Source organism: Dromaius novaehollandiae, chromosome 2 (genome assembly GCF_036370855.1).
Source record: "Dromaius novaehollandiae isolate bDroNov1 chromosome 2, bDroNov1.hap1, whole genome shotgun sequence".
Classification (NCBI taxonomy): Eukaryota; Metazoa; Chordata; class Aves; order Casuariiformes; family Dromaiidae; genus Dromaius; species Dromaius novaehollandiae.
This window is the reverse complement of record NC_088099.1, coordinates 46876306-46891346: the sequence shown is the minus strand read 5'-3', so window position 1 is coordinate 46891346 and position 15041 is coordinate 46876306. Positions and strand designations below refer to the sequence as shown.

General features: G+C 45.7%; 1 protein-coding gene across 1 annotated transcript; it reads left to right on the top strand.

The window, feature by feature from the left end:
* Positions 1-7965: 7965 nt before the first annotated feature.
* On the top strand, positions 7966-14495 carry TAC1 (tachykinin precursor 1). Its single transcript, XM_064506379.1, has 6 exons — positions 7966-7994; positions 8539-8697; positions 8789-8885; positions 9480-9503; positions 11137-11190; positions 14004-14495. Exons 2-6 carry the CDS (start codon positions 8575-8577, stop codon positions 14051-14053), a joined length of 348 nt encoding a protein of 115 aa, XP_064362449.1. The 5' UTR covers positions 7966-7994; positions 8539-8574; the 3' UTR covers positions 14054-14495.
* Positions 14496-15041: the final 546 nt, after the last annotated feature.

Genomic DNA, 15041 nt, shown 5'->3' with positions numbered 1-15041 from the left:
TATTTTTACTTCAGACTTACCAAAGAAATAATTTCCCCTTTAAGACTGGCTGAATTGCTAACTGGGCAGTAACTGGCAAGTGTCTCAGGCAGGTAAAGCCATGTTATTTCAGATGAGCACAAGCCAAGAATAATTCTCCCAGAGACACTGGTGCTTCCAGGTGAATGTTGCATTTACCCTTGCTCATTGGTCCCCATTGACCAGGGAGGGAATCCCTAAACAAAGTCCTTATAACGGGTGCGGTATGAATGTATGGAAAGGAAGGATAAGGAAAAGGCTCTTAAAGAAAAGGGCAACAGAGTTATTCCAGTTTTGATCAGGGGCCATCCAGGGACGTTTTCCGACCCCCAAGATAACACGTGCTTCCCTTGTCTTGAGCTTAACATCCTGTTCTTGGCTGAAGCATACCAAATTTGGGTTGGGAGGAACAGCATCTTGGGAAAGCTCCTCCAGCACTGCACAAGGGCGGGCAGAACAACTCCTGAGCGTTGCATTGCATCGGGGGAGGTCGGTCTTGCGACAGTTCCTATGCAGAGCACTCAGTGCTTTCTGACATACAGGGCACATCTGATCTTTTCCAGACAGATCACCCTTAGCGTGTATATCGACTCTGAGCTTTGCAGCCCCCAATAACTACTGTCATCTTTGAGGACAAGCTGGTTCTTCAGCTGTTACAAAACGCTTGTTTACTCCAAGGAGAAACAGTGCAGAGCGTGAAATGATCCTCTTGGGGGCCTTTCTGGGGCTGGATTCAACTTTTTTCTCCCCTTGTGTCCCCCAGGATGGTCACGTGTAAGCAACTTCAGTGCCAGAAGTTTGATGACAAACTCCCTGTGCCAGCAGGACCACAAGGCAAGGCCTGAGACACACTGCTGTGTCTTGCTACCACCATATGTGCAACAGTGAGTCCCTCCTCCTTAGCCCGTCATGTTAGGAGATCCTCCTCCAGTCCTTCGCAAACGCTGTCAAGTCTTGCATCGCGTAGTTCAAAAAGAATTCTAGAAGAAACGGATGCAAATAATATAAATCTCACCATATCTGGGACTTTGCACTATCAGTAGGGGCTGAGGGTGGAGGGAGAGCATTTTTGATTTCCTTGGGCATGGAGGTGGTCCCCAAGACTTACTGTGAGGCAGACCCCCTCCTCTTCCTTCTGTGAGTGAAGTGTGGGCTCCTAGCCTTTTGAAAGGTTTGCATCAGATGTGGCAAGGTTTTAAAACTGCTCAGAAATCAGCATGGAGTGAGTGGGAAAGAATCACAGCAAGATGATGAAACAAAACAGACAACCCCCCCCCCCCATATGTAACCTGATGAAAAACTCTCAGGTTTCCATAGCATCCACCAGCAACTCTGTCACCTTTTTCCACAGGACATACTTTCAAATTTGAGCACAAATAGCCCTTCTTTGATTAGGCAGTTACTTTTTAAAAACTTCTGTATAACAATGGATCCCCATAAATCCATTTTACACTTTTTTTAAATCTTTCCAGCTAAATGATTTGGCAAGAAGTGACCTACTTAAAAATGAACTTGTCACTGACATGATTTTAGAACTTGAGAGTTTTTTAAAAAATAGAATATATTATGAGATACAAAACTGGAAGATATGACAGCAAGACATGACATAGATATTTCACATCAAGTGATTAGCAAAGCAGCATGAAATATTGTCCTTGCTCTTTTCTCCATTCTTCTTTTTTTTCTGCTTTATTTGAGCACCTCAGCTTCTTAGGAGGAAATAAGTGGGAGATCTCAGGCAATTTCATTTTCTCCACTTCACTTTTATCACACTGTACACAATGTTACATCCAAGGCTGATTTCAGGAATGTGTGTTGCAGGAATGCCAGCCTGCTTTTTCAAGTTGTTGCATGATGTTTCAAACACAGGTTGAGGATTTAGAAGGAAGACTCATAACAATTTTAGAGTAAATCAGAAGCAGAAAAGCCATAAACAAAATCATTGAGGACTTCAAAGATTTCTGGAGATGTGGAGAACTTCTGTTGAAGATATGTGAGGAAGAAGAGGGATAGAGTGAGAAGCAACAAATGCAGAAAAGAAATAAAATAGTGTTATTATGGATTTATGAAAGCTGTTTAACATAACTAGGAAAAACTGGTAGTTGTAGAATTCAGTTAATTTTTGGCTGAAACTACCTTTTTTCAGCCTTTTATCCTGCAGATTTCTGAAACTGTTTTTTAAATGTGCTGTTTTACTGTGAAAAATATTAATATTCAGTGAAGATATAGCCATATAAATTATCTAGTTTCTAAAACAGAGTAAAATAGAGGATGATTCACAAGTGTTTGATCCCAAGTTAAGAAACTGTTTCAATTAATCGCAAGTCATGCCAGACATGGGAAGCATTAACCCCTTTCTCCTGCTGCAATGAACACCTGGAAGTTGTGGGGGATCAGCAGAAGGCCGCATGCAAAACAACCCTTATACTCTCTGTTGGAGTAGGTCTGGAAGTAGGGAGGGGGGCAAGGCTACCCAGCCTTGTGCCAAGGAAATCAGTGTTGCTGTGGCACACTTCAGAAGGACCAAAAAGGAGGAAAAAAAGTGAGCGAAACAGCCAGTGGTTTACCAGATGACCAAGAACAGCTGCTGTATTTGCTGTGGCACGAGATCAGGGCCTCCCCAACGTCCTCCTCCACACCAGCATCTCCGTGACCTGAGCCAGCCAGCAGCAGCCCTAAGGACGGCAGATGCTGGTGGCAGGATATGATGGATAATTACCTGGGTGTTGAGAGCAGCCTAAGCAACTGGCTTTCATCCACAAAATTTAGTAACCCTAGCCTTTGAGGGCTTTCTGAGAAAAGGTTGTCCCTCCTACAGAAAAGTTTTACTGAAGATGTTGTAGGACTAGATAAAAAATCAGTTTTTTGCCTTCAGCTGCTGATGAAATAGGTTTCAGCCTTCCCATTTTCCTTCCACATCACTGTAGTTTTCAAACAAGTTTAGACAACTGAAGCAAAGAAATGAAGAGTGAGAGCTCCAGACTCAGAAAGTTCAGTCTGAATCAAATCAACTGATTTATAAATATATTTATAATCTAATAAGTATTCAGGAGACAAACAGGGTCTCTGCTTGCATCAGAACAAAGCTATGTCAGCAGTTTTCTTCCAAGAGTGATGAACTCAGTTAATCTGAAGTGTCTGCTCGTTGGCTGCTCTGAGTCCTTTGCGAGGAGACTTCACATTGCAGTTTTGCTGGTCAAGCTCAGACCAATGATGCTCACAGTGCACTTAAGCTTCTGAGAATATTCTGTGCCACCCTTTGTGGCTGCCCCTGGCCCTTCTGTCTGGGGGTGACAAATGCAGAAAAACTAGATTGATAGTTTAGAGAGACAGACACCATCTCCGTGAGGAGACTACCCTGCAGTATTTGATATTGAAATGTGTTGTTAGAATGTCATTCACTGTTGGCTTTGTGACTAAAAATCAGCAAATACTGCATCTTCCATGTTTCTTATCAAAACTGTTTGGTGAGTTATGACAAGGCATCTCCAAGTAGCTGCATGTCCAGATCTTGTTGATTTTGTTCAGGCTGAATGAATACCAACCCACAAATGCCCCAGAGGCTATGGCAGATGCTCACCCCTGAGGAGGGAAGAGCAGGCATCCCTGGGCAGCCAGAGCCACCCTCCCTGCTTCTCCTACCAGCTCCCCCCTGGCTCTGGCACATGTAGAGGTGCTTTGGGATGGCTCTGCTCTCTCTCTGAGATATCCAAATAGTTTAGGGTAAATGTTTTTCTCCTCCAAAGACGTGTTCTCTCTCCCCTAAGGAGCTCTGCAGGACTGCATTTATTCATCTCTCAGTCGGCTGCCTCTAGAGCTGCTAGTCTGGGAAGAGAGCCTTGACTGCAATGTTTACGTTCAGTATCTTAACACCCTGCAATTTATTTTCATTTCAGCTTGTCCCACCAATAAACTGAATGCCCTAGTTGGGCCCAAAACAGGCCTTGCATCAGGGTTAATGACTCTCACTCTAAGTCAGATGCAAGTGATATTGGCAGCTTGGCAGGATGGAGAACAGTGATGGGAGCATAAAAGATGACAGGGAACAGAGGAGGGGGGAAGAGCATTATCTTTTCTTTTCAAAATTAGAATCAACGACCAACATTACATTTCCAGCTACTGCGAGATGATTAAGTGCAAGATCAGCCTTCCTTTCAACCGCACCTGCCCAGAAAAGGGCATTCCTGTGGCAAGCAGATCTCGCTACCGTGATTGTTGCCTGTCTGTGACCACAAGCAATACAATTGACCCTGTAAAGTTTGACTTCACAAGTATAATCTCTCACTCTGTTGATAGATAGATAGACAGATACACAGACGGAGGCATAGTTATCACATATGGTTTACATGCATTAATATGTACAGGCATGTGGTCTGGAAATGTTAAAGGAAGAAATTAAAGCTGACAAATCTGTAATGTAAAATTAGACATACAGGTGAAAGAGTAATTTAGTAATCTGCCCACACTTACTTGGAAAATCAAACTGCTGTTGTGAGTTCTGCTAATTTTCCTACTGCCACTTGGATGCTTTTCCAATAAATAATCTTACAATGTCAATATCAATCACCATGTTACAAAGACTCCTCATCTGTGATTGAAATCATTCTGTTTACCCTGGAGACACATATCTGTAAGAAATTTAAGAAGAGGTCATCAATCATGGTCTCTCCTTTCAGTGATTATAAAGTTGCATCTTCTGATAAGAACGCTTCCAGCGCTCTTGTCAGGATAGAAATCAGAGCTGAAACCTGGTCTTTTTACAGATGTCCTTATATAGACTGCATCTCATCTCTAATTTCGGAAGCTATATAAAATAACTGTTCTGAGACTGAGTGTCTGTTATATGTAGATACCATTACCCAGGTGAAGGGATGAAAAGACATCTCAATATATACGACAATTAGGCTCTAGATTTAATTACCTAGCATACAGTTATATAGCATAGAGGCATTGAAGTACAATGCCAGATGCATTCATTTTATCTCCAGTGCTCTGAAATTTTATATACTTGAATAATTCAGATTTGCATCCTTCCCAAAATCTTACATGGTCACATTTTAATTTGCTATTTTCCCACAGTATATTAGCTATTTGTTGATGATATAAGAATCACTTGATAACTGTGTAGCTGCCTATGAGTCTTATCATTAAACTATTGGACTTTCTACTGGAAACCAAAAGATCATCATAAAATTCAAATAAACATTTCACAAGGACCATCACAGAGGATGTATCATTTTAAATGCATCTGAAAAGCAATTCTCTGAGGCGTGTTTCATAGGCGATTGCTTCCCAAATAGTTTTCCATTAGGGCTGGGATTCAAGCCACAGCAAATGCCTGTAATCCAGTTCTTAACTCGATTAGGGAAATGCCTGGGTAGTAACTCCAAAAACTTCTTTCTCTGTCACTCCCACAGGAAATGTTTAACCCTGCTATAGATTACCTTGAATCTAATGAACTCCCAGTTCCTGAACAAAAATCTTCATATTAGTTGTCAGAAATGATGTGGTCTAACTGGAACAGGAGGGCAGGATCTGTGCACTGAGTGTGGATAGGGCAGGCTTATTCGATGGAGACACTGCTGCCCACATACTGTCTCATATACCTATTTGCAAAGTAAGTCCCAGACGCAAAACCACTCACATCCTGAAAAGCTATTTACTTTTCTGTGTAAGGCAGGGGCAGTTTTTGGCAAAAGTGAGGGCTTTTTGCAGGTATGGATAGCATTTTACCATGCTCTGAAGCATCTATTGGGCAGGAACCAGGCAGCGGAAAGGCAGAAGATTCGCCCGCTTCCAGGTCAAGTTGTAGTTCCCTTATTCAAGCCTGCTACCTCCTCTCGCTGCGAAAGATGGACTCAGAAAGTCTTCCTAGGAACCAGTGTTGCTATTTAGCTATGAAAGCTGCTCACTTCCTGAAAAGTCCATAGTGTAATGTCCCGGTGTTGCAGGTCAAGGAAAGATTAAGCAGTCAATTTATTTTAGAAACCAAGAAAGAGAAAGGTGAGCTTGCCCTATTAGTCATTTTTTCACTCCCACCCAAACCATTAGACAAGTCTGAGATAAAGTGCTTGAATTCATTAAAGTTGCTAAAGGCAGAAAAGGACTGAAACACATACCTTTTAATTTTCCATCTCTTGCTCTCTCTTAAAAAAGAAAACCCCTGTGATTTCATAGGTCAAGCTGTGATTATAGCAATTCTGATAAAATGCTAAATTACGGACCAGATAGGACTTTTCAGTTCGAACTTATCATACTCGTCATAGCCTAGACTCCTGGATGATATAATCGACTTCAGAGGAAGCTGGGAGTTCTCAGTATTTCTGTAGATCATGAGTTTTACTGACATGCCTATGACTGACATGCCTAGCTTGATATATCTGACCTTTCGGTCTGTTGTCATTACGGTAAATAGACATGGCGTAATGAAAGAACACAAGAAAACAACTTTCCTTCAAGGGTCTTCAAAGTTCCCATATCAAAGGGAATGCTGCAAAGCTACGGCATGAAAATCCAATGGTTTGGGTTCCCCAGTGTTACTAAACAACATCACTTCTGCCAGCTTGTTGACAGGCATGATGAGGAGGTTTCACACCACCCACCCTAGGAATCTAAACAGAGGTGCCGAAACGAGGTGTTGAGGCTGCCTGGAATCCCTCGGCAGCCTCCTCCAAACTCATCACTTTTTTCCGAACCACCCTCCCGGGCAGCCTGCGTTGCCTTCAGAGGGATCCTCAAAGGACTGGGCCACAACCTTGCTCACTTACGCTTAGAGTCCTAAAGCAGAAAGTGTGAATCCTCCCGAGGGCCTGGAAGAGTCTCATGCCTGGCTGGTCTTTGGGAAATACGCTGGGGACTGAGGTGCATTTGTGTTTAACAGGGAGGCCTGGAACCAAAAACGCCTTTAGCTAGCAGACAAGTGCTGGGACCTATGGGATCAGCCGGTATATGCCAAGGAACTAGCCTTGAAGTGGAGGCTTACCATTGCCTGCAAGATCACCTTAACGGTTGCATCCTGGCGCAAGCAGAGGGATAGTGCCAGGGAGCTGATTCCAGCACCTGAGGAATCTCTCCTTTCTCGAAGGAAATCTAACAGCCCCTGCCAAACTCTGCGCCAGGTGCCTTACCTAGCCAGTAGCACCGTGCACCCTCACAGCACAGGTGCTGCCCGACCACCGAGGTTAGCTGAGGCGCCTCACGCACAAGTAACCTCGGGCAAATAAGATGGAACGAGTGTGAAACGGAGAGGAGCCTACACGTTATCCGAGCTGCACGCCAGCACTAACACAAAGCTGTGGCAGGGAAGGGAGAAAGGCAGGGAATCACTGCTGGAGGGACTGGCTCATTTCCAGGAAAGGCATTTGCCCCATCCGAGCGCCTGGCTCTGCACTCGCCGCCCGGCGCTGGCAGCCGCGCGCTGGGACGCACGCCGGGCCCACAGCGCTCGGCCCCCCACCCTCGCGCGCTCCCAAACCCGCCAGGCCCCCTCGGGCAGCGCCCTCGCCTCGCGGCGCTCGTCTCGGGTGCGGCGCTGAGCCGGGGTGGACAGCGGGGAGCGCGTCTGGTCAGGCTCCGGCCAGCTGGCCCAGAGAGGCGCCGTGCCCTGCCCGCGGGCAGCGCCCACCCCGGGCGCAGCGCGGTGCCCCCTGCCACCGCGGTCCCCGCGCCCCGCCGCCCCCCGGCAGCGCCTCCCCCGCAGCCGGAGCGGGGGGGCGAAGGGCTTCCCCCCGCGGCGGGGACGGGGCGGCGGGGGGCGAGGCGGGGGGAAGGGGCCCCCCCGGCGGGGACGGGGCGGGGGCTGCCCGGCGGGGCGGGCGCCGTCACGTGGCTGGCACGATAAAAGCGGGGGTAATTGCGTTTAGGCAAATGAGGCCGCCTCGGCCCTCCCCGCCCGCAGGTTTATAAAGCGGGGCGCTCGCCCGCCGACGGCCAATGCGCACGGAGAGCAGCGCCCGCGCCGCGCCGCGCCGCAGCAGGTGCGTGTGCGCGCCGCGGAGCGGGGGGCGCGCGTGGGTCCGCGGAGGTAGGGGGGGTGCCTCTGCGCGTGTGTGCAGCCAGACGTGCGCCTCCCTGCGCGTGAGGGTGCTTTCGTGGGTGTGTGTGTGGCCGTTCCTGTGTGGAGAGGGGTGTCCGTGTGCAGGTGTGCACACCCACGACGTGTGCAGCTGCGTGTGAGGTGTGCATAACTAGGTGAGTATGTGGGGGGGTAACCTGGGTGTGCGTGCGCACCTAGATGGCTGTGGGTCTGTGTGTGTGAAGGTGTGTATACCGAGGCGTGTACGGATCCGTATGTGTGCGGGGGGCTGCGTGCACCTATGTGTGTGTGTCCGTGTGGGGGGGCTGTGCGCGTAACGAGAGGTGTACGTCTAAGGGTGTGCGCGACGGTGTGTATATGCAGGCGCGTATGTGTCGGTGCGAAGGGCGGGGTGTAGCGAGGCGCGTACGCCCCTGCGGGGGCTGCGCGCAGCCCCTGCGCGCCGCGTGCCCCGCCGGCGGCTCCTCCCGCCCCGCGCCCCGCAGGTGGCCGCAGCCCGCCCGCAGGACGTCGAGGCGGCGATGAGACTCCCGCTGGCTTTCGCCGTGCTCCTCCTCGCCTCGGCGCAGGGGCTGCCCGAGGAGATGGGCGCCACCGACGACCTCAGCTACTGGTCCGACTGGTCCGAGGGCGAGCGGGGCAAGGTGAGCGCGGGGCGGCTGCGCGGGGCGCGGGGCCGGCGGGGGCCCCGTCGGCGCGGGGCCGCGCTGAGCGCCGCCCGCTGATCGCCCGCAGGAGGAGCTGCCGCTGCCCTTCGAGCACTTGCTGCAGAGGATGGCCCGCAGACCCCGGCCCCAGCAGTTCTTCGGCCTCATGGGCAAGCGCGATGCCGGTGAGCGGGGCGCGGGCGGGGGGCGCGGGGCTGCCGCGCCCTGACTCGCTCTCCGCGGCAGCAGCCCGCACTTCGCGGGGTAAACCTTTCCCCAAAGTTGCGATTTCCCCCCGCCCGCCCCAAGTTTCATGCAAGACAAACCTATCGATTGGAAAATAACCAAAACTGCACGGTGGAGTTGTAAATGCACACTAATTATAGCATGGAAATAAATACCAGTAAAAAATATCACGATAACCCGCAGGTTGGCATGCATGCCACTAAACTATCTGAGCGTGAAAACCGTGTGATTACTGCCGTGTAATACTGTGTACAGTTATTGCCATCTTCTCTGACTTCGTGTGTGTACCGAACTGAGAATCGGTCAGAGCAACTTGGATCTAAACAGATCTCAGCTGTGTCATTTTAACTGAAATGAGACTTTGTAGTCTATTCAAGGAGAAATACGGTTGTAAATGATCACCTTAATTTTCCTTACATTGAATATGCGTAGGGCAGTTTCTGTATTTGATTCCTCGAAGGGTCATGGGAATAGCGTGTGTATGTGCCAGTCCTTCTTCAACAACTCTTTCTTTCCTTTCCTCTTCCATGCAGGATATGGCCAGATCTCTCATAAAAGTAAGTTTAAAAAATCCCCAACATCGTAAGTAACTGTTGAAAGATATTCAAATGGAGAACCGTATATTTTAGTGGATTCTTTAGGATATGAATGAGTTCAGCTGAGGACCGGCAGCACAGGTGGTAGAGAAATATTTTGGCAAAGAATAGAGTAGCCAGCAGGAAAGACTTAAGTTTGTACCTAATCTGAACCTCCACAAGCTCTGAGATTTCAATCCACATTAATGTGTGAATGTTGCAGCCCTTATTTCTCTAGGGCTGCATTCTGCAAACCATTCTCACAGGCAAGACAGGCTTACTGCCAGACTCGGAGTGAAAGAATTAAGACAGCAAAAGCTGGAAAATTAGAATAGTGAATTCCCAAATCCCTGAGAAGTGATGACATGCATACAGATGTGAGATACTGTATCTGTGATTTTAGCGATGTCCGACTGTGAATCAGACCCCATCATAGCAGAGGCTGATTGATGATGTGCTGTCATATAAACAACCATATTAATAAGCATGTCTTGCTTTGTTTCTGTATAACACCGAGTGGGAGATGGTATCAGCAGTGTGGTATTACCTTGATGCGTACGCTGACAAACAGTTTTATTCTCTGAAATTACCTGAAGATGCTTGGACAGGACCGAGAAGACCTTTTAATAAGTAAAAATTGATCTTCTTGTATTTTGTCAGCTGTCCCCAGAGGTCAATACGTATCCCAGTGTTTTCTGTTAGTCACTAGGTTTTATCACTAGGATTATTTATTTGAAGAACAATTAAAGAGAGTCCCATCCAAAGCTCATGACAAATAACTGCTGACTAAAGTAAAAAAAAATTATAGCCGCCTTAAACTGCTTCAGCTCTACAGTTAATACTTGTGAGGTCTAAAAATTATTCATCTTGTTTTGTAGATGAATTAGCCAAGCAAAATTCCTTCCAAAGAGAAATTTCTAAATTTGCGTCAAGTCAGCCTGGAAAAAGAAAATGGCTGCTTTTTGGTCCTTATCTGAAGCTATGGCTATCATTACATCTGATACATGCGACAGGCCAAACCTTGGAGTAATTTATCCTCTACACAACCAGTGTGTGGAGTAGTAATGGGACAGGATGGTAATATTTGAACTCATAAATATTCTGAAAATAGATCCAGACTGTCTAGCTCAGTCATGTCCAGACATTGAGTCCCATTGGCTTCCTCTCAGATAAGGGCTCTGTTGCCTGGGAGGATTTTCTTCCGTATAACAAAAAACCACCGACAGGTGGAATAGGTGTATCATGCAGATGCAAGCTATACTGAGATACGGTCATCTTACGTGTGTGCTGAAGTCGATAGGAATTGTACTGTCAGTCAGCTGCACTGGGAGAGGAATAAGAATCATTTATTGGCCATTGTTTTTCTGTTATGGTTAAAAGGCGAAAACAATAGTGTCTATTCAAGACAATGGGAAGATTTCCACTAACTGGCCCATGCCTTGGTCTCACCTACCCCCAGTGATGACCCCCTCCCTCATCCAAGAGTGCTGTGAAAAATTAGTATGTGAGAGGAACAGTTTCCGAGTCTGTGTCTTCCTTCCCCACGAGAACACGTTATCCTAAAAGCCTGCCTATTGAAAATGTATTAAAACACTTCCAAATATATCTTTTTCAGGGCATAAAACAGACTCCTTTGTTGGACTTATGGGCAAAAGATCTTTAAATGCTGGTAGGTATATTACTAAATCTGGTACGTGGTAATATATAGCTGCTTAATTCTGTTGCCTCCTTGTTCTCTCCCACTGGATGGATGAAGCAGTCTTCATATGGTGTAGACCCAGAGTTCTCTGAAAAGGGACCAGGATATTCTTTCTTAATCAGAATATTTCAGGGTCTGGTTCACTCTGATGCTTGTGATGATCAGGCCTGGTTTCTGCTGCCAAAGTGCAGGCAAAATCAGGTAAGATTCCCTAGGGCACTTTCCCTGCTCTCCTTGTCCTCGCTGGTATTTATGTTCTGCCAGTCAGCAAAATGCTATTAAAAAAAAAAATTATTGACACATAATGCTCATTTAAACTTGTGATTCACGTCCAGATCTCCACAGCTAAAGATGCACTCTCACCTCTTCAGCAGATCATTATTTTTAAAAAACTTGAAGCAGGAGCTGAAAGAGCAGAGATCTGCCATTAACATCACCTCGTTCTTCAGCTCAAACAGTTAAACATTGCCAGCCCCTTGCAGCTTTTAATTTTACTTACAAATAACAAACAGCATTTTAAGCTTTGAATGGATGCTGTGAACACATGTTATTTCCCCATATGCTCCGTATAGGACAGAATCCTGCTCCTTCCTGTGAGCATCCCCTAAGGGTAGTTCCAGACTGCTGGTTGTTGTAGCTTTCCTGTGCTGTAGGGTAGTAATGAGGGAAATCTCTCACAGTGAACCATAAAGTGTCAGTTAATTCCCTAGAAAAGGAATTAAAAAAATTAAAAACCTAATGCCTATTTCATGTCTCTGAAATAATTCTCACTGTTTTGTTAAATGAATGATAAAAGTTAAATTACTAGCTGACACCTTTATATTATGTAGATACCTGCTGTGATCTATATTCTGCAATTATGGTTGTCAGTAACTTTTATTTTCAATTAAACCCTGTTCAGACTAGTAATATTGCTCTCTGCATCGTTTTGCAAATTGCTATGTATCATGAATAATTTTGTACAATTTTATCTGTGGTGGCAATAGCTATTAAATGCATAATACCTGTAAATATATCTGCTGTCATAAAAGTAAATAGCTTGGAAGTGATAAATTTGGTTGGTTTCCTTTGGGATTACATTTATATTCATATGAGAATGTAAGATATAGCAAAATGTTTTAAAAAGGCAAGGATTTGATTGCCCTAATTTCAAAAATGCTGGTATGGTTAGAATACTGTTACCTGGTGTTTAAGTATTTATCTCTAACAGAGGGGAATAATGAAGTTTTACCCTGTCAGGCTATGTAATACCTGCCTGATAGGTTAAAACTAGAATTCACCGCTTTCCTGCCTGATTCCCTGAGAGGAAAATGGTGAGAAGTTGCTTCTGCTCCTGTTGAGAACGTAGTCCCAAGGACTGTGTAATCAAACAAGATCAGGGATTTGTCCCAGGTTTACTGTCCCTCCTAGCTAATACTCACCACTGAAAGATGTTTAACTGGACAGGAATTAGTCACCCCCTTCTTGGTGCTGTAATGTACTAGTTATTTTTTCTCTTTAATAGTTTTCTTCTGTTATTCAGAAAACATCCAAGTCCCCTGGCATTAGGGGAGACACTGTGTAAAAGTTTATGCTGTTGGGTGTAAGCGCTGTGCTGACTTTATGTTTTATGTGACAAACCAGGGTGCCATAGCCCTGGGATCTCGATTCCCCATTTGGTAAAAGGGGATCTGGCACTGAGCATCGCCCAGGCTGCTTGTACGCTCAGATCAGTGCCCCAGGTAGAATCTAGAAAAACCGAACATACAGTAAGGATACTCAAATCAATCCATATTGAGAAAGAAAGCCCAACTTTATTGTCTATTTAGCCTGGTGCAATTTCAAATCTTATTGATTTAAAACCTTCACTGATCCAAAATTCATGCAGTGCTGAATTCCGCAAAATTAGTTGTGTGTTTGCATGCAATAATCAGACATGTATCCGCTCCTTGAAAACAACGTTCCCTTTGAGGTCCAAACGACGATGACTGCTGTGATCAGCTGCATGTGACCCTGTGGTCAGGCTCTACAGGCTTCTCACTCGTTTTAAAAGAGCAAGAAGGAAAAATCTCCTGCAGCCGCTAAATGCTAAACATGTTACTGATGACTATTTTAGGCTGCAGTTGGTCCAGAGAGTAGTCTGAGTTTTGCATAGATCTTGCTGCAGATTTTAATAAAAGGTGTCATCATGTGCATAGGTTGAATATAGGGAGGGTTTAAAACTAGCAAAGAGCTGATTGTGTAGGGCGCAAGGTGGAAATGTCGGTGCGGAGAGCCTCTACCCACAGATCGGCCTTTGTGCTCGGCTCCAATATGTTAAATGAATTACTGGAGGCGAAGAGGTTCGGCACGGGTGACTGCCGCAAGGAGCTGCACAGACCAGAGGCGGAAAGCACTGTGCAGAGCTGCAGCCGCCGAGAAGACACCGTGGTCTCAGGGGTAAAACCCTGGCTTCCCATGCAATCCCCATAGCTGCTGGGATCACCGATCGTCCCCCCGTGTTTAGTCATGACTGAGACTACTAGAAAACAGTATCTACCTAATTTCCAGGGATGAGGCAGCATGCTTCACGATGAGGAGGCAAATAGTCTAGGCCTAGTCTGGAAAGCCCTAAATTTGCCCGTGCAAGGCAAAGGGCTTTGAGTGCTGCGTGTGTCAGGGGAACCCGTTGCTGTTCATGTCTGAATGAGCTGATGCTCTCAGGTGGTGAACCAGCAGGCTGGATATCTCTAACATTTGCTTATGCTTATTGCAGTTTACACAAGGCCTCACAATGTGCCTCATTCTGTTTCTTTTTTTTACAGGATCCTCTGAAAGGAGCATAGCACAGAATTACGAGCGAAGGCGTAAATGAGACACTCCCATGCATTATTTATTAAACTTCATTTGTTCCAATGGCCAATGCAGCGTAATGTAAACTAACCACTGTATGGAATAATTATTTATTTAATAATAATTGATGGGGGGTTTATTTGAGTTGTACATTCAATAAAATGATTATTTTTCATATCGTGGCAACGATACACGTTGTGTAAGTGTGTTGTGGTTCTGAAAGGAAGGCTCCCTCTGGAACAGCAACCCTGGTGATGTCTCACAACAAAGCACATTGTATGATATGACCTGTAAAGTTATGTTCATTAAACAAAAAAGATCCTTTTTTTCATAGAAAGTGATTCCATCAGCTTCACAACAAGTGCAGAGCAGAACTGATGTACAGTCTAGTGCCTCAATTTGTTTTCATGGTTTATAATCTACTGTAATTTCTGTATCAAAAATATATTTGTATCATTGCAGCATGTTTTATGTTTTGTGACTACGTATCTATATATTTTAAAAAGGGAGGAGTGGGGAAGGGTTGAATGTGAATCCCAGGTCTCCATTTCACAGTCTGGAATTTTATGATAGTAACATTTTAAATAAAAACTACTCTGGGGATTTTGCAACATACTTTTGTTGGTGATAGTGATGGCATTATTTCCAAAATTAGTGTGGAGTGAGACATGGATCAGAGAAATAATGTATAGTGTTGAGAATAGAAAGAAATACCAGTTTAATGCCTTGCTTCTCCTGAGGGGACATAAGCTTTCTGGTGTGGGTCTGGTGAATTCTTTGGGGGTTGTGTTACGGGAGATGGGCATTGCCAGGAGTTGCTGCTGGGTCACACAAGGTCCTGTGCATCATAACCCATGCAGAAACTCCTTGAGAAGCAGAGTGTGTTCTGCAAAAAGGGATCAATGTATCCTACAGCCCCAAAGTGGAATAATTTTCTGTGGAATCCATCTGCTGTTACAGGTTTGTTCCTTGAAAGATAAGCTTTTAATAAATGCTAGCCCTCAGATTCA